This window comes from Dermacentor silvarum, chromosome 4 (assembly GCF_013339745.2).
Source record: "Dermacentor silvarum isolate Dsil-2018 chromosome 4, BIME_Dsil_1.4, whole genome shotgun sequence".
NCBI classification, from domain to species: domain Eukaryota; kingdom Metazoa; phylum Arthropoda; class Arachnida; order Ixodida; family Ixodidae; genus Dermacentor; species Dermacentor silvarum.
Window position 1 is genome coordinate 11,458,066 of NC_051157.2, and position 25,110 is coordinate 11,483,175.

General features: G+C 48.8%; 1 protein-coding gene across 1 annotated transcript; it reads right to left on the reverse strand.

Annotated features, from left to right (window-relative positions):
• Positions 1-1,110: 1,110 nt before the first annotated feature.
• On the reverse strand, positions 1,111-21,264 carry LOC119449445 (ketimine reductase mu-crystallin). The gene is made up of 8 exons (XM_037712618.2): positions 20,944-21,264; positions 16,926-17,073; positions 15,613-15,675; positions 14,828-14,929; positions 5,372-5,564; positions 3,866-3,987; positions 1,410-1,494; positions 1,111-1,306 (listed from the first exon to the last, which is right to left on the reverse strand). The coding sequence occupies exons 1-8, from the start codon at positions 21,111-21,113 to the stop codon at positions 1,239-1,241; spliced, it is 951 nt and encodes a 316-aa protein (XP_037568546.1). The 5' UTR covers positions 21,114-21,264; the 3' UTR covers positions 1,111-1,238.
• Between the last annotated feature and the right edge of the window lie 3,846 nt (positions 21,265-25,110).

The following is a 25,110-nucleotide window of genomic DNA, read 5'->3' on the forward strand; positions in this document are numbered from 1 at the left end:
GCGTTTCATGGAAATCTCCTTTCGTGCTGTCCATTTATGGGCTGCAGGTGAGACTATTGATATGTAGTCACCTCTGTGGGCAAGGGGGCTGCAGTTGCTCTTAGAATGAGGACGCGCGGGCTTTAGTTTAGCTTTTGAGCTGTGCGATATTTTGCACATGTGCTGGCCACCGTGTTATGTGCGCACCGGGCTTGTCTGCAATGGCGAAAACTGGTGAGGGGCTCTTTAAGACAGAAACACATTTTTATTACTGTAGATAATGCTGTTATTACAAAATGAAATGTACATTTACATACGCATACGTGATTGAAAAGTGCTCTTGCCAAGGCTCAGGCGGGTTACACGTAACAGTTGCAGCAACACTGGGGAGAACACTTTGAAGGAGAGGCAAGGATTTTATACCAAGGTCGCGCCTGGTGACGAGAGATAAGAACGAATAAAAATAACGAATGTGCGCGTACGCCAGCTGGAACGCTCATCGATGCTACCAAATATACAATAACACACGTTGGCTGTCTTCAGTGGTCAGTGTCCAAGATATTCACTACCATGAATAGCTCCTTGACCAACTTCTGGTGACGCTCGCATAGGCCGGCATTCCAAGATGGTCCACCCCGAAAGCGGCCGGTCGTCGAGACGGGCCAACGCGGTCGCGAGCGACCGCCTGTGTGTGCTTATCGAGGACAACGGCAAAAGAACATGCTCGGTAGTACCCTCGTTGCCGCAGTCGTCACAAGCATGCACCGTCTTCCCTTCGGATGCGGAAAGCAAATGATTTGTGAAAGCAACGCGAAGACGCAGTATAGGCAAAGTACTGTTGTCTCGGGTCTGGACAGCCCAGATGGAGAACGGAGTGCAATAGAGGAATCTAGCCAGTGCAGGCACGTGTGTTAGAAACTTGGTGTGTTCTAAGGAGTCCCGTGAACGTAAGTTGATTTAGGCTGGCGCGAGAAGTGAGCTCCTACCAGTATAGTGGAATTCGTTAATGAACTTCCAACATGCATTGGTTCTGGCGACGTCAACAGCGTATACACACTACAGCTAGCCAGAATCGATTGCTTTGACTTTATATATACATGCCCACGGATATTGCAAGAAATGCTTCAGATATTGCAGTACTGCGTTACTTTATTTCGTATGCAACAGGTGCGCCTTATTAAGCTGATCAGACCGTTCTGTACGGTACGTATACAGCCAGCTTCCTTTTGTTGCTCCCTTTCTCCCCCCCCTTTTTTTATTCAGATCTTATCATTCGTTAAGTGACGGTAGACAAGGTCAGCTGCCAGAACATCCTCCATCGCCATGCCTATGGAGGAAAAAGACAGGGAAACGAAATTTACGGTTTTCGCAGACACGTCTATTGTGCGAGATGTAAGCAACAGTGCCGCTTGAATTAAGAAACAGCTTACCCAGCGATTTGAAGACTGTCGTGTCGGAGCGCCGGTTCTCCTTTGTACCCAGCACGACCTCTCCAATCTGGGCGAAGATATCAGCCTGAACAAAATTTGGAGAAATGGAAAACTCATTAACGGTTCCGGAACAGTTCTACCTGTGTATGTTGTGTGCGCATGTGAAACACACACACACACACACACACACACACACACACACACACACACACACACACACACACATATATATATATATATATATATATATATATATATATATATATAAACTCTTCTCACTGAATAATTCCTTTCTCTCTTCTCTGCTTGAAATATTTTGGTTGTTTGCTGCACATCGGTCACTTAACGGAAAAATACCAGTAGTCGGCGCCGTCCCCGGGTAGCAACGTCGTCTCAAACACAGGTAACAAAAAAAAAAAAAAAAACTATTCCTGGAAATTTCGAGATATTTCCAGGAACAGTTTCGAGATATTTCCCAAAGTGTGGGGCGAAATACATGGGCGTTCCGGCTACTTTTCTGTATCAATGCGTAAAGCAGCGTTTTGTTAAACAGTAGGAGTGTGCGAAATTCGACACTTTCGAATAACGAATCGAACAGTGTCCTATTTGATTTGGTCTTCGAATCGAATATAGTCACTATTCGTAAATGCGAATACTTTGGGAATACTTTTCGAACATCTCAGAACGTCAACTGTGCCCAAATAAACATAAAATTGGAGCAAAAGTAGGGTAAATTTTCATCCCCGCGGGCATAGTATACAGACAAAACATGAAAGCTTGCGTGTGGAGCAGGCGAAACCAGTTAGGTAGCCATACTCTACAGGCTGTACAGCGATCATTCGACTTCTCTGACGAGCCCTGTGCATGCGAAGAAACTAAATGTTTGCTCCTAGTGCTCCGTTTGTGTTTTAATAAACAACGCTTCATAACGTACTATATGTAAACTGGCTATCTTTAGGCATACTCGGATGTGAATTAAGTTCGTTTTATAAATATTGTGATAACGGCGGTATTCATTATCCGCAAACTATTCGAAAAGTATTCGATAGTCGATTCGCTTCTGGCACTATTCAATTCGTATTCGACTCGGTCACAAGAATCCCTATCCGCAGACTCCCATTAAAAAGGTAAAAGGAACAAGAGCGCATTTTTACGGCGAGTTTGATGGCGCATATCTACAAACTCGTGTCATCCTTGAAATTCATTACAAGTGGATACGCCTGGCAAACTCAGCGGCTACAATTCGTAAATTGCAATATGTGCTGTGAAGCGATTAATTAAGAAGTTAATTAGTGAATTTTCTTAATTAGTTGCATATGTGTTTCGTTTTGTTGTGCGAGTAATGTCCGCCTCTATGAATAATCCAGCTCAATGAATGTTATCTGCAACAGGCGACTTAAAGAAAATTAAAGTAAATTAATTAAATTATGGGGTTTTACGCGCCAAAACCACGATCTGATTATGAGGCACGCAGTAGTGGGGAACTCCGGAATAATTTTGACCACCTGGGGTTCTTTAGCGTGCACCTAAATATACATGGGCGTTTTCGCATTTCGCCCTCATCGAAATGCGGCTGCCGTGCCGGGATTTGATTCCGCGTTCTCCTGCTTAGCAGCGCAACACCATCGCGATTAAATTACCACGGCGGGCTCTTAAAAATTCCGTAAAACTTGGAAATGGTCACCCCGTACATTGTCACGTTGTAGTGACGGTGAAGAACCAGACAGTAGATACTGTGACTAACGAACTTGTGACACAACGATATAGCGACGAGCACAGCCGTCGATCGTCGAAATCTCATCTACGGGTCAAGCGCGTCGGCTATTTATAGATGACTCGTCGCACATTCCAGTGTTTCGACTGCTGCTCGCGTATATATGTTTCAGAATGTAATACACTATTTACGTTCAAAATTTTTTAAAGGTTTCCTGTGGCAGATAGCATAAATCTAGATCTTGCGCTGGTCTACTCGAAGGGGCGCACATTACTTGCAAAAAAAAATTGAAATGCATAATCAACTAACGAAAGTTCACAAATTAAGTTTTTAACTAATTACCATAATTATGGCTCATATTCCAATTTACAAATTCCAGCCGTGGAGTTCCCAAGGCGGATCCACTTGGAACGAATTCTCGGGATATGACACCAGTTTCGAGATATTAATGCCCGAACTTTGCGGAGAAATGCATTGCACGGCTACGAAGGAAGCCGAGCGCCACTCTCGGGTAAATGATAATGTTCTTTTGACGAAACTTTCTCCACCTTACTAATCTGCGCAAAAGCCTATTCGTTATAAAGACATTGGAAGGGGGATATGCTATACTATAGCCTTTCAATAGGAAGCAGCAGGCATTTCATGTAGCAGGGTTGACACCTTCAGCATTCGCTGAACTCTGTCTTTATCGGTATAGAGGCAAAATGTTTTCCCAGAGCGCCCACGTCCACATGCTGCTTACTCCGGATATGATGACGTCACCGGATTCAGTGCGTGCGCCTTCGGTGCTGTCCACGTAGACGACCGCCTGGCGCATCAGCTCCTCGCTGAGCTCCTGCCAGTCGGGACGCGGAGCGCCCACCGCTGCGTGAGAGTGCAGACACCTAGACGTGAGCACGTCCTCGAACGACGATCCCTGACTTTATTTCTGTTAAGGGCACGGTGGAGTGCCGCTAATGACGGAAATGAGAAATTCTGCAAGCGCGCTTCCCCGTGCATTTCGTTTGACCCACACACGATGGCGGCCGTCGCCCTAGATGTAGAAATAAGGCAGAAGGACATGAGCTGTCCTTCCATCCTTGTCACTGTCTCTTCCTGGCTGGATGTTTGCAAGCATATATGCACTCAACTGGACGGTGCCGTGAGCGGCAGATTGGCTATCTTGTGCAGAGCAACCTAATAGTGTAGTAAAGCATATACGTCCAGTATTTTTACACATATCTTTTAATTGCGAATAGGCTGGTCTTAACGTGAGCAGAGGGTTGATATGTAGCGAGGAATGGCAGAAAAATAAAATAAAACAAATGTCTGGTGGCAACGCCTCCTCGAAATACCCGTACCAGCTCATCGTTGATGTCAAATAGTTTTTGGCAACGTACGTCGACCTGCTTGGAGATAGTTAATGTTTATCAATAATTGCACGAAAGTACGGTGGAATTTGTGACGTCAGCCTGACGTCATCGGTTTCAGGCCTCGGCTGCGAACTTGAAAAGTTTGGCTTCAGTTCGGCTTCCACTGAAGGCAAGAAAGCTCGGTACAGCATCGCCTGCGAGATCGCCGGAGCGTCGAGGGATTTTTGTGCTCCGTCGATGTGCAAGTGATGAACATCGCCCGTTTCCCTGGAAGGTCGGCTGTCCTCTATGACGTCGAATCTTCTATTGCGACATTTTCAGCGCCTGTGTGGATCAACACGAATGCGGGGAGATTTTCAGGATCGTATAGTGAATGCTTCGCCAGCTAGACTTAATATTTGTCTCGGTGCTTGACGCACAATGATTGAAACAAAGCTACCTCCCAGAGAAAACTGGAGATCGCTCGATGTCAGGAAGACAATTTATTGCTTTGTGTGAACCCTGCGCAGTCAGCAACTATCGACTTCAGGCAGTTGGACTGAACGATTGGTAAAATCGCCCATACAATACGAGTCCGAAAGCAATATACACAAGAAACGCGACAATGACAGGGAGCTAGCCATCGTCGAATTTATTCTTTTTTTCAACTTCTTTTCGCGCCAGGATCCCATTATCTTAACATAATTTAACCAACTCGTCCGACAAAGTTGTACTGAAGCATTTCGGATTTGGTGGGGCACTCGCACGCAATCGAATTAAGCGGACCGCTTTAAGAGTGACGCATGAAGAAGTTAACGACACCAAGTTCTCACCCTGTACGCAATGTGCATCGCGTATATATAATTTCGCTTACGGGCGGCTTGAGTGCGTACGCACGTATGCGAGAGCGTACGCACCGTTGACGTGGGCGCCCTTCTTGAGCCAGCCGGCCTGCAGGACCGGCTTTGGAGACGAGGTGGCGGTGACGACTACGTCGGCGTCGCGCACGGCATCCTCGGCAGAGGCTTCGTAGCGCGCAGAAATGCCGTGGGCGGCGAGCTCTTGCACGAGAGACGTTGCCGACGACTCGCGGTGGTTCCAGATCCGCACCTGCCGTCATTATGCACGGAAGGGTTGAGGATTTGGCAGGCCCGGGGATGACCTAGCTCTCTCGCAACCCTATAGCTAACTGCAGTACATAGACATCTGCTCCAGCATATGCAACATACACCTGTTGCGACTCCGCCTAGGAACGAGGAGTACACGGGAGAATGTTCCAAGAGCTGCTATTCGGACTGATTAAACTGGAAGGTATAATACACATTGGCTCATGGATGATGAGTTCTATAAGCAACTGCGACGATTTCTGTACTATAGGCCTGCACCCTTTTAAACACTCTCATTCATGTGCTGGTTGGCAACATATTTCAATTAAAGAAAGAAAAAAAGAACCCTGCTATGCCATTCCAGGAAAACTCAGAAAAATGTCCTGACAGAAGAAGCGGCACTTCTTGTCGTTAGTTCCGTTGCTCCACCGTTCTTGTGCCTGCGTGTAAATAACCTGTATACGCCCGACTTCCCGTTTTAGTGCTTTCAACGTTGCTTTCTGAGCGCCAACTTCTATGGCTTTTATTGTATTTGCGGATAATCGGATATGTAGCTCTTGTGTCGTCTACTTTCTTGCCCCGTGTCTCGCTCTGTTAGGAAACTCTATGAGGCGGACTAAGCCTTGCAAGATATTTGTTTTTTCCAGTGTGTACGCCTCCCGAGCAGCATATATCTACCTCCTTTTTGCTTCCGTTACCACTGGCCGAGAACGCGAACATCAGATTTTTAACTAACTGTGCACAACGTGCCTCCTGGCCTGTCCTTGTGCCACCATGCAGGGAACGCTACGCGTTTGATCGTGTCAACGAATGCACACAACTAATGCACTGCCATGCTCCCGTTATCGTCAATATGTGCATCATACAGTTTCCGATAAAAAAAGAACAAGAAATTCATAGCCGTTTACCCAATTCAGCATCGGATCATATGGACCCCGGGTCACATGGGGCTGGAGGGAAACCAGGCGGCGTATAGGGTAGCTCGAGGATACACGAGCCGAGCACCCGCCAACTGCTCCCCTGAGGAACCCGTCCCGTGCGACTACTCGGCAATTCTAAACCACTATAGAGGACTTAGGAGAACCTATTCCCCACCACACCGAACACTAAATAAAGAGGAATCGGTCAGCTGGAGACAAATCAAATCCCAATTTGCACATCCTCTGTAAAATACATCCCACGGCATACCCTCCTCGCTACCCGTGGTGATCAGCTAAAGCAACCTTATATCATATCACGTGGGCATGTCAGGCTATCACTGCCGTACCCCCCATACAACACCCTACAACGGAGCGATGGGAAGAGCTGCTGCCCAGCGAGAGCCTGGATTGACCGAGCTCGCAGAGCGGCAGCCGCAAGCGGAGCCCTGGACTGAGGGCCCCCCACCGCAAGTCAAGAACCTCCGACCCCCGGAGTCTCTCAGCAGCAATTTTAGGGCCAATAAATAAGTTTTCACCACCACCACCACCACCTTCCCCTCTCAAGAAAATGGGGGTAAGCGAAGCTTGTGGAAAGACGACACTGCCGCAGGCGTTCCTCTTCGTTTGCGCTAAACTCAGGGTCGGCGGCTCTTCGCTGACGTTTCGCCTGGGCTTCGGAAGCTCTCACGCTAGAATCGGACGACAAGCTTCGCTTACCCCCATTTTCTCGACAGGGGAAGGGCTGTTGATTTTGTCTCTTTGGGTCACACGTGTGACAAGGGTATTCCAAGGGCGCTTTACAGGTCCCCGAGCCCACAGGGGCCATTGAGTTTGGACCGTTTCTGCACCATCACCAGGTTCGGCCCACTTTTCAGCGTGACACCACCACCACCGCCGACACTTATGAGCCTATAAAGCTTCGCTTTAAAGAAAGGCGCGTTCGGATAAATGGGTCATCCTTCCCAAGTGTTGGAAGTGAGACCACGTGCTGCAGTCCCCTTAAATTCTATGACGATTTTTAATGGCCGCATTTTGCCTACCTTTATATTTTAATCTTACCAATGCCTGTAACGACCTCGTCTCCATCTCTTCCTTGCCTTTTTTTTTTTCACCGATACTTAAGAGTATCTCGCTTATATGACCAGTTAACGCTCTGATTAGATGTGAACCCTGGCGCTTCTGGAAGGTGCACCATACCTAGGGTCACCCGCCGTGGTTGCTTGATCAGTGGCTATGGTGTTGGGCTGCTGAGCACGAGGTCGCGGGATCGAATCCTGGCCACGGCGGCCGCATTTCGATGGGGGCGAAATGCGAAAACACCCGTGTACTTAGATTTAGGTGCACGTTAAAGAACCCCAGGTAGTCCAAATTTCCGGAGCACCCCCACTACGGCGTGCCTCATAATTAGATCGTGGTTTTGGCACGTAAAACCCCACAATTTTATTTTTTTATCCCTAGGGTCCTGACTGAGTGAATATTAACAGCGGAGCTTTTGTACGTCGAGGCAGCACCGTCCGTCCACCGGTGTCACGCAGGTCACGTGACCAGGAGAGGATGAGAGCTGCGCTGGGGGAGGGCAGGTCACGTGATCAGCAGAGGAGCAGAGGCCCGCTGGGGAAGGAGGCGACGAATGAGAGGCTGCGCTGGGCGCAAGGAGAGGCGATGGATATAAGAGAAGGTGTTTCTGTGCGGCGTGCCCTTTCGAATAACGCGTCCAGGCTGGGGTACTGCAGGGAGACAGGAACCTCCATGGCTAGCAGCCGAGGGAACAGCCGACGTCCTCGGGTTCTGCAGTGGAACGCCAACTCACTACGGCGGTGGCACGCGGAGCTGTGCTTGCATCTCCTACAGGAGGACTATGACGTGCTCGCCCTGCAGGCAGTGTACATGACTGCCGGTGCTCTTCGCCTGCCCGGTTATGTGGGATACCCAAGCACCACAGCATGTATACTGGAGTCGTGCAATGAGGCACCCTGCCTGACGGCGGGACATGTCCAGGGAGTGGCCCGGTGCGACATCTTCGTGCGAACGAGGATCCCCCACGCTGTGGTTCCCGTAGACGACCTAGCCGGAGGCGCGGTGGAGTGCTGCTGTTTACTGTCCGCATTGGCTCTTGCGACACCACGGTGGCCAGCATATACATCCGCCCCCTCCGCGTATAGGATGCCACCAGCCGCCTCCCACTGGCAAGCCGCCTAGGAAAAGACTTCCTGCTGTACGGCGACATGAATGCCCACCACACAGACTGGGGCGGATGTCGTTGCTGCACTCGCGGTCATGCCATCGCGGACGTCAGCCTGCGTGCAGGTCTCCTGATCCTGCACACCGGAGAGATCATTGATCTCCGTCCGACGAGGTGTATACGCACGGCAATACACCTTGGTCTCGCGACTGAACGCTGTGAGTACTCCTGGACAGTATGCCCACACACCTGGGGTTCAGATCACTTCCATGTCATCCTCTCTCCTGACGCTGGTTGGGCCCCCCGGTGCAGGGTGTGCTCCACGGTGAACTGGACTCTCTTCAGGAGACACTGCACAGCTGACCCAGCAGATGGCCACTGCCAGCAGCACATAAGCAATAGCGCCACAGCAGCCACCATTGTGACGCGGGTGCAGCCAGGACGCCCTGTTCCTGACCTCAGGCAGCTGAATCTACAAGCCTCGAGGCGGAGGGCAGAATGGCACAGCTGACCAGAAGGGCTGGACCACCTAACGGAGGCTGGACGCAGTATGCAGACGCCACGCCAACCAGCGCCGTCAGCAGAGCTGGGAGGGAGTCTCCAGCTCTATCTCCTCCTCCATGAGCGGCTCAACAACGTTGCGCCTGCTACGATCACTGCTGCAGGGCTCAAGCCTCCGACAGCCCATCCTGGCGGTCACTGTCTCCATGGGGCTGACAGAGACGGCACTGGCAAACCTCCTGGCCAGCCACTTCGCCTCCCGACCCCCTGGCCCGCCTCCCCATCCCACGAACATAGTGAGACGAGCAACCCAGCACAACACCCTCCACCCAGCCTGGACCATGGATCGTGTGGCGGCACTGTGTAACGAACCGTTCCAGCTCCACGAGCTGACGAAGGCCCTCGACCGTTCCGGACGGCGCAGCGCCCCGGGAGCAGATGGGATAACCTTCCAGATGCTCCGCAACCTGGCGGACGCTGAGAAGGCCCGGCTCCTAGACTGCTTCAACGCTGTCTGGAGCAATGGCCAGCTCCCCGAGTCTTGGCTCACTGCCATCGTTGTGCCAATACTGAAGGCACGTAAGCCAGCCACAGCTCCATCGTCGTACAGGCCTGCCTCTCTCACATCTGCAGCCTGCAAGGTTATGCAGAGCATGGTCCTGGCCCACCTGGAATAGATCTCCAGTGTGCTGGGCTTATTCCTGGAGCAGCAGACTGGTTTCCGAAGCCGCCGTTGCACTGCTGATTCTATCGGCGATGTCATCTCGACACTAGAGCAGGCCAGGATCGAGGGTGAGACCGCGCTGCTTGTCCTTCTGGACGTTCAAAGTGCTTTCGATGGTCTGCCCCATCCGTTAGTGGTGCACTCCCTCGATGCACTGGGTGCGTCTGGACGTATGGGGCATTTCGTGCGCGCCTTCCTGTCTGGCCGGTTTTTCCGCGTACGTGTGGGCAGTGCACAGAGCTCTCCGCAACCGGTCACGGCAGGCGTGCCTCAGGGATCCGTGTTGAACCCTTTCTTATTCAACGTGGCTCTCGCACGCCTGCCTTCAACCATCCCGAACGGCCGGCACTCCCCTGTGCACTACTCCGTGTATGCTGATGACATCGCCCTGTGGACCAGCAGCCCACGACGAAATCTTCCTGCTGTCCGCACCTGCCACCAGGAGGCCCTAGATGCCTCTGTGGGCCACCTTTGTACCCGTGGCTGCCGGTCTCCCCAGCCATGACCTTCTGGTACACCCCGGGCAGGAGACTCGACGCCGTGCTGCCTGTCTCGTCATAGGTGGCACAAGAATACCCTGGCAAAGGACGGCCACCTACCTCGGACTGCAGATCGATCACCTGCTGACCTGGACGCCTGCTGTGAAGGCTGCGGTGGCGCCGGTTCAGAGGGTCCAGAAAGCGGTGAAAAGCATGTTCCCGAGGGGCCGAGGATTCTCCCCATCATGGGCGTTGCGATTGCATTCTGCAGCCGCCACCTCCAGTCTGTTCTACGCCCTGCCACTGAGCACCCTCTCACCTACACGGCTGAGACATCTGGAGCAACTCCACCGAGGCTTCACCAGGAGCGTGCTGGGGCTGCCGCGGTTCTCGCAGGTAGCGGCAACTCTTGCAGAGGTGAGAGAGTGGCCCCTGTCTCTCCTACTGCAGCAGCACGGCCTGCTACACATCGACAAGATGGCCCACGCCTCTGACGGGGAGCCCCTACTAACCCACCTCGCGAGCCGACCCTCCTCTAGAATGGGGAGCCTAGTCGAGATCTACCAGAAAGTGATCGGCCAGGTACCACCTGTGGTGCGACTGCCCCCCCCCCCCCCGCCCTAACACACACACACACATACACAGCTAGGAGAGGCCCTTGGTTGTCTCTATCTCGCTGGAGGGACACTCAAAGCGCCGCTCAGCCAGCTGCACCCTCCTGCAGGTAGGCACCTCCAAGCTGGAGGATGAGCTGGCGGAAAGACTCCTCGTCTTCACGGATGTCTCAGTCCTCTCCGGCACTGGTTCAGCCACTGCAGCATGTGTCGCCCCTGCGCTCGGCAGGGCATCAACCTGCCGACTCTCCTTCTCGGCCAGCTCCACCGCTGCTGAGATGGCGGGCCTCCACCTGGCCGCGGACCTGCTGGCAGCGGACCCCCCTAGTGTACCTGTGGCAGTGGCCAGCGACTCGATGGCTGTACTCCAGGCCGTGTGTCTTCCGGCCTGGAGGTAAGTAAGCCTTACGGCCCTCTTGGTGAGTAAGCCTCACGCCCACCGAGCCAGTGGCACCGATGTCTCTTTGCACTGTATACGCGCGCGCACGTCGGAATCCCTGGTAATGAAGAGGTCGATGCCAGGGGGCACACAACATGGACACGTCACTCAGCCTGGCAGTCGTCGCCTCGGACTACTCCAGGAGTACCCTACAGCGACTGCTGCTTAGCTGCCACCCCGATGCACGCGTGGCGAGGCGGAGTCCCCCGACTTTGCTGCCAGACCGGGGACTGACAAGAAGGGAGCGATCCCTTCTGCTACCGCCTACGAATTGGCTGCTGTTGGACAGCCGTCAGGATCTTCCTCCTGGGCAGAACAGCCTCGCCAGCTTGCACACAGTGCGGGGCAGACGAAACACTAGAGCATCTCCTGTGTTTCTGTCCCCGCACTAAACCCACACCGAACCACCATGGTGGCTCAACTACGCTGCATAGGCCTGCCAGCAGCCTCCCCGGCAAGGATCTCCTTTTTCCAGCCCGTAGTCTCAGCGGGGTGTTCAGGGTAGTGCTCAACTACCTTGCTGACTCGATGCTGGCTGAACGGCAGTAAAGGTACAGTGCCTAGAATATACTTGCACTGTAGTAAATTTAGGTATCTTGCCTGCAACAAAGACGCGGACTACTACCCTCCCCCCCCCCCTTCTACCTCTCTTCCTACTTTCTCTCCCATCATTCCCACCCCTCAGATGCTGAGCCATGCTTCCTATAAGGGCTGCAGAAACATGCATCTTTTCCTTACCGCAACCTTTTCCTTACTACTTTCGGATAACGCGCATCGCGCAGAGCTGCTGCCGACGCCGTCCGGTTTCCTCGCGTTCGCGCCGAACGCGCACGGTGTCCATGACTCAAGCCGATGCACTCGGGCGGCGGCTCGGCAGGTTGACAACTGGACACTCGGCAACTGGACATTCGTCCAGTCGCTGCCTCTTTTCGCCTCGCAACGTTTCAATGTAGGTTCGTGTTGTAGATCTGTGTTTACTTGTGTTTACGCAACTGCATCACGTGCAAGACATGCACATGTAACACTCGGTGTAACTAACACAGCTTCGCTGTTCAACCATCTTCACGGAATGGACGGGAGGTTTAATTTTCTTAGCATTTTATTACAATGTGCTGAGTCGTCTCAGGACTTTTGCTGCAGGAAGTTCATGCCTGATACTGTTGCGAATATTTGCATCTGTATGTTTTTGTCCTCAAATAGCCAGTTTGGGCCTCAAATAGGAATCCCTCAACTTCACACAGCCTTGGATACTGGGGACACGGAAATGATACGGTAAGTACGGTTCGTTTCTAAACTTATCGGACCACTGATCATGTGAATAGTTTAACGTTAGGCTAGTTCGTGGAACATCTGGAAACATCGTATATAACGCTTGTATACAAGTGCGATACACTTTTGGAAGGAACGCCTCCTCGAATATGTGGCTCTCACATTACTGGAACTCCAGCTGCAAGTGCCGGCGGAAGCTGTGTCAATGCACTGCACAGCTGCGAAGAGAGATGCAAGCGCCACCAACAAGTCATCTGCTGCAAACGCGGATGATTACACACTTACCAGAGTGAAAAAATCGCACGTGCTCTAGACTCATGTGTTCACTTTGACAATGGACCGCACTGCACGTGCTGTTCCGTTAATGTCTAAGCCCACGCAGCACAAAAGCCATTTTTTCCCGTTTTCTTTCTTGTTTTTTAATTGAGCGCGTGAGCTCACCGAATTCGAGCTCCGTGGAGCGGTCCATATTGTGCCCTCAACACTGGAAGACTATACAAAGGACAAAAATATATCTCGTCATAACCCGTCTACATAGCTTCGAAGCTGCCAGAACATTCTACGCCGCTCGGTAGAGTCACTGTATATGCTACCAAAGGTACAGTAACTCTACCGCTCGGCATGCAGCAGCTCCATAACCACAGACAGACAGCGGCCTGGATGATGGCTGCACACCGCGCGCACAGGGCACGTTGCCTGGTGGCTTCGGTATAGTCGTTCGAGGGTTTATTAATGTTATAAGCCGGATCGGTGCGTATGTTCCTCCATGGAATTGCAAGCAATTAATGTGTGACCAAGGCTGGTTAACTGTTTATCCGTTTAAAATAAACGCTTATACGGCGCTTTCGGATATGACCTAAACCTAAACCGCCCGACTTCTTTTTCCAGAGACGAAAAGAAAATATAACGGGAAGCCTGTGGATGCAGTCGCGCAGTTAGTGCCCGCAATTGAAAGTGGAACAGAGGCTTTTTTTTTTTCCATAGGCCATTCTATTCCGCTGATGAAAAGCACTTAATGGCTTTGAAAGAGACGGACGCGCTGCTTATTTTCTTTGAACACTAAATGCTGGGCTTCCTTACAACTCACTTGTAGTGCATGTGCTGAACATGTACCGGTTCTCCAAAAATAAAGGAAACACGACAGATCAACGCATGAGACGGCTACTGGCCCCGCGACACTGTTCACGAAATGCAAAAAGCGCTGCTCTGCTCCGGAGAATTAACCACGCGCTTCAGACGGACGAATGCAGCACGTGGTGCGCGCTGAGCACGTCGAGAAAGAGGCTCATGGTGGTTTTAAAAACGCAGCGTCAACGGAGACATGATGGTATACATATGCGCCAGCAAAGCACCGCGTCATATTTTTATATTCTTTTTTGGAGGAAGCTACGGATCCAATTGTTCTAAAAAATTTTTTTTCCAGCACGTGTGATAGGTCTGTGAAGGAATCAATCGGTCCGGTCAGACTTTCCTGGTACATCTAGACAATGGCGCGCACCCACACGAATTTGTTGTTGTTTTGTTGAATTTTGGGATCATAACCACCAAATATATTAAAATTTGCTGTCGTTTTTTTTTTTTTTTTTTTTGCTATGGAGTTTGATTTCTGAATAACCCCCCTCCCCCCAGACTAAGAGAGGGAGAGAAAGGGAAGGCAAGGATGCTAACCAAGCGCCCGTCCGGTTTGCTACCCTTTACTGGGGGAAAGGGTAATGGGTTGAAAAGAGATAAAGAAGAGAGAGAGAGAGCACCAGTCGCGCACGCATTCGAAGGAGCACACGTGTACAGACAGACGGTCACGGAGACCTGTCGACTTCAAATACTGTAACAACGCCTTCATTGCATTCTGCGATACAGACTAAGATTCTGCTGCAAGTACGGGGATTACAGCGTTTACTTAATAAAATAAATGTTGTCTTTAGTCAAGTAAATGGCAATCTCAGTTGGAGCGACGCATATCAGAAGTCTAGATTTCAGCGCCGATGTGCATGTGGCGCCCCTCTGAAGTGGGAAACTAAGCAACCGGTGAGCCGAACCACCAATTAATAATGCTAAAGAAAGGTATACATATATACCCATTTCCTCTCACCACTAACACTTCTTACCATGCATATTGTGTTACCCGGTGTCCGCACCTACCTGTTCAAAACGAAACATGGTGGTCATGACGAGAACGTGGCTCTTCGCTTGCGTCCCTGCGCCCAATACTGCGAGGATCTTCGGGTTCTCGGCGGCGAGGTACTGCGCGACGACGAGGCGACTAGTTCAGATGCTGCGCAATTTATGCTGGTCTCGTGTTCACAAAGAAAGTTCACAGGTTACCCTCTTCTCGAAACGAGTTGCATGTAACACAAACGCTGAAAGTGCATTCTGTGAAGAAAAAAAAAAAAGAAAAATGCGTGCAATTTTATGCTTAAGCTTCCGTCAGATATCGCCGTTCCGATTTCACGGAGTTTCAGCTGTATCGACATATAGATGCCTGCAAGCACGGCCACTCGAACAAAACGCCCTGGTTTTGATCGAGCGGCCGTGCTGCTAGTTATACTCGGTTGTACAGCGTAAGGATTCAGTACATGCTCCGCCCACACAACCTTATTGCGTCTGCCCTCTGTGGTTCCGTGCTCCAAAACAGTTTCTGAGAGGCGCCTACATGTCGAAATAATTTCGCCACCACGATAACGTCACGGTAATGAGTAAACGTTATTGCCTGCAGCATCTACACAAATTTTATTTGAGTCGGGCAGCGGTGTATTTGCCAATGGCACTCTTAGGCTGTCACGATATTGTATCTGCTTTATGACAGACAGGAGGCAAAGCGCAGCTATAGCTTCGTAGATATGCACAAGTATGGACTCCGCACAAATCAGAGCTTACAAAGCCCCGCTTTACGAACGGAGCTATAGAAGCAGTGCAGGCTTACGTACCTTAGTAGCTACGGCTGACGCCGCAGCTGTGCGGTAGGCGGTGATTTCTATTGCGTCCATCATCTGGGGAAAAGAAAACACACGAAAACGTCACAGTAGTATGTATATATGGCCACGATGGGCTGCGCCAGCTTAATCGGTAACGTGGTCGAACGAAGCCTTAATAGCTGATCATAACGTGCACAATGCATTTATTTGAGTGGATACTTAGGCACGATTGTTAGGTGCGCGTTTGCTAATTAATTATTTAAATGTTGGAGTTTCACGTGCTGAAACCACGATCTGATTATGACGCACGCCGTAGTAGGGGATTCCGGATTAATTTGACTACCTGAGCTTCCTTTTTAAGGTAAGGGTTCGAGCATTCTACTCCCAAAGGAACACGGTCGTTGTGAGCGGGAATTGAACCCACGACGTTACGCTTAGCCGCTGAAAATCACAGCCGGGCCGAATCAAGATTAGACCTCTATAGCAGATGGACCGTGCCGTGTTTTGTCAGCGATGCTCACGCCTAGATTTTAATATATCCATGTACAAATTCAAGTTAGTTGTGTGGTACGTATACAAGAGATTATTACAGGAATAATGTCCATTCGGAAGAGTGAAAGCGAAACCGATTTCACCACGTTCAGAGTGCAAGCCCTGCCGGCGCCATGGCGACAGTATATGCATTCCTCGGTCACTTTCCCACTGTACATGGGCTATATGTAGCATTGAGAAAAACGCCGAAGGGAATGCCAGTCGTGGAGTTTTCCTGTGAATATGAGGGAGAATTTGAGGGGGTGCGTCTCCTCAATCTCCATTTCTAATAAATTAAATTGAAGTCTGGGCTTTTACGTACCAAAACTAGGATCTGATTATGAGGCATGCCGTAGTACGCTGGGTACTCCGAATTAATTTGGACCACCTGGGGTTCTTTAACGTGCAACTAAGAACATGTACGTTTTTGCATTTAGCCCCCATGCATCTAAATTCGGCCGCCGTGGCTGGGATCGAACGCGCGATCTCAAGTTTAGCGGCCCAACGCCATCGCCACATGGGCTACCACGGTGGGTAATCCACTTCGATCGTAGCGTCTCATTCTCGCCTCCTTGCCTTTCGACCTCGATGGCTAAGCGTGTTTGTCATGGCACAATCTACACCATTCTTACTACAGGTGCTCTTCATCCCTTTACAGGACTGCTACCACCAGCATGCTTTGCGACAGTGGTGGCGTAGTGAAATGGGTCAAAGAACCACGTTTGCCGAACATGTTTGATCATCACAGTCATTTGGCTTCGCCAGCCAGGTATACACAAACGCAAACAACTTACGCCTTTGAGGGCTCCGGTGCCGGCATGGAAGAGGAGCACAACGCCTTGGATGCTTGGCAGGGGCGACCTGTTGTTCGGGTAGCTAGTGATCACCTTGGTGGCCAGTGCTTCGCCGGACGCGATGTAAGCTGGCATAGACAGCAGCTCCCTGCGGTGAAAGGGACACATAACGCCAAAGCTCGATAGCACCACCTCGTAACGTTCGCCTGCGTCACGGCTCTGCAACTAACACATTACACGCTAGTATTTGCCGCCGTTTACGCGTATGACGTTGTAGTGCGACAACTAACTTTGGCGCTCACAGTTGTGTATAGTAAGCGCAGTTTTTCAGTAATCAACAGTCTAGACTGCCTATCTGTTTGTATACAGATATAGAATCTTTCGATTAAAAGCTACAGTAACTTCTCTCGACTCCCGGTAAAGTGTATATACAGGGTGTCCCACGTAACTTTAGCCAAAGTTTAAAAATATGCAAATGTCACGTAGCTGGACAGAACCAAGGTAATGCTTTTTGCCGTCGCTTGGAGATACTCCGATTATTTTTGCATTCCGCCTAATTAGATAATTAGTCATAATTATTTAATCAACTTCTCAATATTATATGAGATGAAAAGTGTCAATGAGAAAATTGTAGAGCACTATGAAAAACTCCCGATACAGCTTTCTGTTGCTCAATGCATGCAACATAAAAGTGTTTTTCCGAGCGTGAAAGATGCCCGCGAATACACGCAAAGTGCCTCGAGCGGCCAGTCGCGCGGCAATTTTGCGTGCATTCGCGGGCTTCTTTCACTCTCGGAAAAACACTTTTATGTTGCACGCATTGAGCAACAGAAAGCTGTATCGAGAGTTTTTCATAGTGCCCTACAATTTTCTCATTGACACTTTTCATCTCAGTATAATAATTGAGAAGTTGATTAACTAATTAAGACTTATTATGTAATCATGTGGAATGCAAAAAATAATCGGAGTATCTCCAAGCGACTGCAAACAGCATTACCTTGGTTCTGTCCAGCTACGTGACATTTGCATATTTTTAAAGTTTGGCTAAAGTTACGTGGGACACCCTATATATATATATATATATATATATATATATATATATATATATATATATATATATATATTTCCCCGTCAGTTCTGATGAAAATTGACCAAATATTTACCTATATTCTTGTGTCGTCATAGGCGACGAAAACAATCCATAAAGCGCATTCCGAAGTACGCGAGTTTACGTAAATAACGGTTTTTACGACAAGAAACGTGAAGAGATGGCTATCATCTCTATTCGCGTGAACCCGATGCCTACAGTATCTGAAGGCGGGGTATCTAAAACACATACACACACAAAAAGGATGGGGGGGGGGGGGGGGGGTGTTATGTTGGTAACATACCATTCGGTACTAAGAACCAACCTGAAGAGCGCTTATGTGTCTGAGATTGTGTGTGTCGTCTGTTGTGAACTGACTATGCACGCGTACAGCATCGGACTTTTCTCTGTGATACCCTCGCGGTGTGGAGCAGCGGGACAGAGGCCATGGTTCTCGATCTCCCCAAGCCTCTCCTCAATTAGCATTCTGCTTTTCATCACGTGGCATCAGGTGGTACTGCTTACGGGACAATCTGATTTCCCCGCTAGTTTTAGGGCACGTGCGCACACTTCCCGCCACCGGACTTTCCAACGATTACGACCGACCTCTGCAGACGTTGCTCATATAGCTTGTATCATAGCTCTCACAGTTATCCTTGCTTTATTTATTACTTAGAGTAAGGCGCTCACGCCGACCGAAAACGCCAAGCTTAAAGCAATATGACAGCTAATCCTAGCAACGACACACATTGGCCTTTGATTTCAACGCGAGAGAAACGTGTTCTGTTGTACACTCAAATAAGAGCACGTTTCTAACTCATGCATGCATGCAGCTGTTTCCTGCGCGAAACATCCCGCACGTGATATGGAACTTACATTACAGTGGCTATCTGTGCTCGGATTACATTACGGCTGCCCATTACCGCTGCCCGTAGTGCCCTGCCCATTATGGGTGCAGGCCTTGGGCACTTGCTCTAAACGGTAACACAGGTCAGTTTCTGTGGACGTGCCCATGTGTTCATGCAGCGCGATGCCGCGACTTCGACAATTCGGCCTCAAAGAACCCTGATGTATCGTCCGTGAGACTTGCATCGCTGGACACATGGTTGAAACTCCATCCTGGACATTGTTCAGTGTGTGGGATGCCGTGTCGATGGAAGCACGCATCCCAACATGAAACATAAGGACTGTTTATTAGCGTAGTAGCAGCGGCGGGGCGAGCATACCGCCGCTGCGCTCGAACGGTTAGCGAAGGAAGCATCTTTCGAGCTTGGCATCCGCCGTCGGTGACGTAAGCCTCCGGTGACGCTGCGGTGGCGCTGTCCCTTATTGGAGGCGTGGTGCAACATGCAGCCGTGTCACGCCGGGCTAGCAAGTGGCGAGGCGGAGGCTGCGCCGGTTTGTGCGCAGTGTGTCGCCACAAGTGCTTTACCCTCGTACACAGGCTTGGAGTTAAATTTGTGAATAGGCGCTCCATATACACGCATGTGTATGCAACTCGCATCCTTATAGCCTATATCTTCATCATCATCACTCCTCGTAGTAACAGGCTACAGAGAACCTCTGGCCTCTGCTATTCTTCAAATAAAGCTTCCTCTCTCTCGCCTAGCTTTACCTCTCCCGTACTCTTTTGTGTCACACATGGCATGTTGATGCAACTGAAAATAAATACGAGTACATTTTATGTGTTATATATATGGCATGACGCGGATTTGGTACGGAATCCAAATGACTGTCGTGCGACTAGCACGGAGAAGATACTTGTATATGCACAATAATTGGACTGCGTGCGAAAGTGATTAATTCTGCCGATTTAATTCTGTCTCTCAGCCAGCAACAGGGTCGTTGAAAGACGAGACTTTGCGCCCGTGTTTTAACCGTTCCGTGTGAATAACGAGGCAGTCCCATCTTACGGCTCTGACTGTTACGTTCTGTCGTAAATCGCAGTGAGGAATATGGAGCTCTCACGAACTTGGACTATTAAGCTTGTGTGAGTTCCACAACAAAAATAACAAAAAAAGTAAAGACTGATCGCGACACGGCCGCCATGACAATAACCTCGAGAAACAGATGACAACTGCGTAATCAGTGTGGCAAAGGCACATTCCGTTAAAAAAAATGACGACGTTCTCATAGTTACTTTTAAAACCAGATTGATTACAAATGAAATTGTGACGGTTCCAAATTGCTCTCTACAATTTAAAAAAAATATTTTTTGTTTCGAATATGTTGCAAACTTTTCGGAAACAGCTTTAAGATTACGCTATATATAGCAAGGATTTTTATTTATGGGCAAGCGATTCGCGTTGAAGCAACACAAATGACATGTCAAACCGGCTTGTCATCTATCAGTGTATACCAGTATACGGACTATTCAACTATTCGAGAAAATATAAGATACTTAGAACAACAGCTAATTCTAGGTTAATCTCAGCAATTGTTCGAATCTAGATATGCTATCTGATTCGATAATAATATATTCAAATAACATTCTTAGAAGCGTTCTGAGAATCCTATCATAATTCTTGTAAAGAAATAGCGTTCCAAGAAAAAAAAAGAGAAAGAAAGAAATAAAGGAAAAGAAATTAAGACAACGAAAAAAAAAACATATCAACCTCAAATATCGACATTGCATAGCAGCTAGCGGACGTATTTCATGCAGTTTCTGGCGCGACAGGCAAAGACTAGCAATAGTAGTAATTATAAGTGAGTATAACAGCAATGATTTCAACGAACACAGAAACAGCTCTTGAGATCTGGGCAAGAGTAGACGACACACACGAGCGCTGCTGTCGTCTGCTGTGGTGTCATATTCTTGAAGCGCTGTTTCTTTCTTAACCCAAGCGCGTACCAATCGGCCCAATTTAGGCGCTGTTGTGAGTATATTATCATGTAAAACAGAAAATGCACAGGACAGGTAATGCAACGCACCCATTGTGGCCCTTGACAGGCACGATGTGCCTCTGCGGCTGCAGGATGCCACCTTCGGGACCCAAGGCGAGACTACGGAATCCTTCTTCCAGAACTCGCACCAACTCCGGAATGTTCTTTTCTAGGCATCGCTTCACCTGGCTCGCCACGAAGTAGGCGCAGGGAAACATGACGGTGAGCGCAAGGCCGCCGGCGTTCGTGTTCCACTCGCTGATAATCGCGGCAACGCTGCTGGCCGTTATCGTTGTTAGCGCGAGAGAGCGAAATGAAAGGGAGCAGAGCGTTGGCGGTGTTACCGGGGTTACGGCGTCGGCGCAGTGAAGGTCGTTACAAGGCGCAGCGAGCGGTGCGCCCGAAGAGGCGGCGGAAGCCGACGCATACCGCGGTTACTCGAACACTGCTGGCATAGCGAGACCGCGGTTTTAAACTGGATGATTGCCTGAGGATTGAAGCCACTGAGACAGACGGGAACTTGCGTCACTGTACAAACTATACTTTATAAAAGCAGACACTAGATGAGGCGAGCAGTGCGTATATTGGGCGTGTCGTATGCAGATGTATACATGCTGCGCCAGTATAAAATGGAACAGCAAGTTTGCATTCCACCGCTCCGGGTGCAGCCCGCTGAAGCGAATGAGCTGAAGCAGAGAAGTGCCGACGGAGAAGCGTGCGTGGTGTAAGCTTTCAGGCACTTTTATAAGTGGCGCGAGACGCAATGACGAAATCTTGCTCCTTTTAAATTATTTCACATTCACTATACAAAATGTGCGTTAAGAAAAAGGAGGTAGTGGGCAAGATAAAGTGAGGAGGGCCGAGCACGCCGAGCAGCCACTGCCTATATATAGGTGTGTACGTAGATGAACTATGCTGCGGCGACATTCGCACCCGTCACCTACAAAACAAAGACCACTTCGAGTCCTTTAATTTCCCTATAACAGTCGCTGCCACAACCACGCAGGTCGTTCGCTCAGACAAAGCATATTTCGCTGCGTCCGCTTGCATGCTTCACTGTCAGTCCTCATTCTACACGAAACGAAGACACGCTCGGCGCGCCACCACTACACTTAACGGCAAGAAACACAAATTTAGATGGCCAGCCCTTAATTAGCGGCACACACCGAGAGATTGGACCGACAGCGAAAAAGTAAAACAACCAGCAACAAAATTCACCGACGATTACGATACTCCCTAATTCGAAATTTGAACGCAGCTGTATACATGTTTTCATTTCGTGATATATTGGCTGGCGCGGACAATCTGTCTCCTGCGGCACGTTGCAAACGGACCGAAGTGAGGTGCGACTGCCTCGCTAATCGGGAGATCGCGAGTGGCAGCGCGTGGGTGCCGCGTGGACGAGATTCACAGCAGCAGCCGCCGCAGACAGACCTCCGCTCATGCAGTGCTTTGTTTTCATATATATCAGTGGCGTGAACGACGCGCACTACTCTGGCGCCATCTCGTAGCCGTCGTCGCCGGAGAGCCTGTCTTGCGCGGCACTACGCTTTTCTCACGCTTTCGCCATGTACCCTTCTCCTCCGCTTTCTTCCTCGCGCTCTCTTCGATATCACGGTCTTTCTTCCGCGTTCGCTCTTTCATCCTTCGCTGTGCTCGTTCGCTTCGTTACAAGGAACGCCAAGGGACGACGCCGACGCTCGCCGCAGGAACGGTCGCCTAAGAGCTGCGCTCTAAAATGCCAAGATTGGCAATGGGTATTAATAAGAGAGCGATAGTTCACACGGAATCGCAAGAAAATGTAAACTAATACATTGAACTTCACGACGCCTTTTAATTTCTTTTTTTTTTCAGACCACTCGAAACAGCGGTGATGAAGGAGCGACAAGTAAAAATAGAAGAAAGACAGAAAGAAAGAAAGGAAGGAAGGAAGGAAGGAAGGAAGGAAGGAAGGAAGGAAGGAAGGAAGGAAGGAAGGAAGGAAGGAAGGAAGGAAGGAAGGAAGAAATAAATCTTATGTTGACGCAAAATAATGAATTCGTACAAACATTTTTATGCTTTGCACATTCTCTCCTTCCATCTTTCATTGTTCAACGTACCTTGCTGGAACGTTTTGCGGCGCTTACTAAAAGGGTTCCATTTTGACACGCTGAATCCTGCTGCATGTCACTATTTTGTTTTAAATTACCACGCTTAGGAGAACGCTGCGCCCGCTGTCGCGCCCAGCGGTAGCATGATCTCTTCCGAAGTTTATTCACCTACTTCAATTATACCAACTTGCGAGGAATGCGCATTTACTGTCCAAAAGTATATCGAATGAACACACAGGGATTAAACTGCGTTTTGAATGCTTCATGCGCTAACGCAGCAGTCAACTATATACAGGGTGTCCGAGCTAACTTTAGCCGAGGTTTTAAAAAATTCAAGGGTGGATGCTTGGGCTAGTTGGTTATTCATAACTGAAACCACGTACAGCGCGAAGGACGAGGACTAAGAGAGACGACACACACTGCGCTGACTTCCAACACTATTTATTGCCGTAGCCAAATTATATATATATATATATATATATATATATATATATATATATATATATATATACTTAGTATAATTAGATGAAAAGTGTCAGCGAGAGAATTGTAGAGTAACATGAAAAACACCCGATACAGCTTTCTGTTGTTCAATGCGTGCAATAAGTGTGTTTCAGAGAGTGAAAGATGCCCGCGAATACACGCAAAGTGCGTCGAGCGGCCAGTCGCTCGGCAATTTTTCGCATTGACACTTTTCATCTAATTATAATATTTGATAAGGTGATTAATTAAATAATTACGACTAATTATGTAATTATGGGCGGAATGCAAAAAAATATGAGTATCTCCAAGCGACGGCAAACAACATTACTTTGGTTTTGTCCAGCTACGTGGCATTTGCATATCTTTAAATCTTGGTGCATGATAGTTGGGACGCCCTGTATATTACGTACGCCTGAGGGAGCATTCGCGGCACGTGAAAAGAGAACAGAAGAGGCGCCCTAACAGCAAATCATCAGTACTAAGGGCATGGTCACCGCGTATGTATGCATATATATATATATATATATATATATATATATATATATATATATATATAGGGTGTTTCAGCAAACACTTTCAAAAATTCTTAAAGGTTGCCTGTGGCAGATAGCACAATTCTAGTTCATGAGCTGGCCTACTCGAAGAGGCAGACATTACTTGCACAAGAAATTGACATGCATAATCGAAGAATTAACAGAAATTCGCTAATTAAGTTTTTAACTAATTACCTGATGCCCCATATTGCAATTTACAAATTGTAGCCGTGGAGTTCGCAAGGCAGATCCACTTGGAACGAATTCTCGGGATGACACCAGTTTCGAGATATTAATTCCCGAACTTTGCGGAGAATTGCATTGGCGTTCCAGTTAGTTTCTTAACAAAACGTCGCTTTCTGCATTGAAGCACAAACTTAACTGGAACGTCAACGCATTTTCCCGCAAAGTTCGGGAGTTAATATCTCGAAACTGATGTCATCCCGAGAATTAGTTCCAAGTGGATCTGCCTTGCTAACTCCACGGCTACAATTTGTAACTTGCAATATAGGCCATCAGGTAATTAGTTAAAAACTTCATTAGTGAATTTTTGTTAATTAGTCGATTATGCGCTTCAATTTGTTGTGCAAGTAATGTCCGCCTCTTCGAGTAGGCCAGCTCATTAACTAGAATTGGGCTATCTGCCACAGGCAACCTTAAATAAATTTTGAAACTGTACGCTGAAACACCCTGTATATATATATATATATATATATATATATATATATATATATATATATATATATATATATATATATATATATATATATATATATATATCATAATTAATAAGCCAACGAACAATGACATCAATGACAGCATAGGCGAAATTACTTGTACTTACTAATTGAATTAAAGAAATGTTAAATTAATGGAAATGAAAATGGACGAAAAACAACTGTCCGCAGGTGGGGAACGATCCCACGTCTTCGCATTACGCGTGCGATGCTCTTACCATTGAGCTACCACGGAACCGTTTTCCCATCCACTTTCTGGGGTATTTATGTTTTACAACTAGAACTAACCCTGGGAGTGTTAGCCAGTGCCACCACTCACAAATCATGACGGCGGATCTGGAACATCCTTTCTGCCGCAGGCGTCACGAGCAC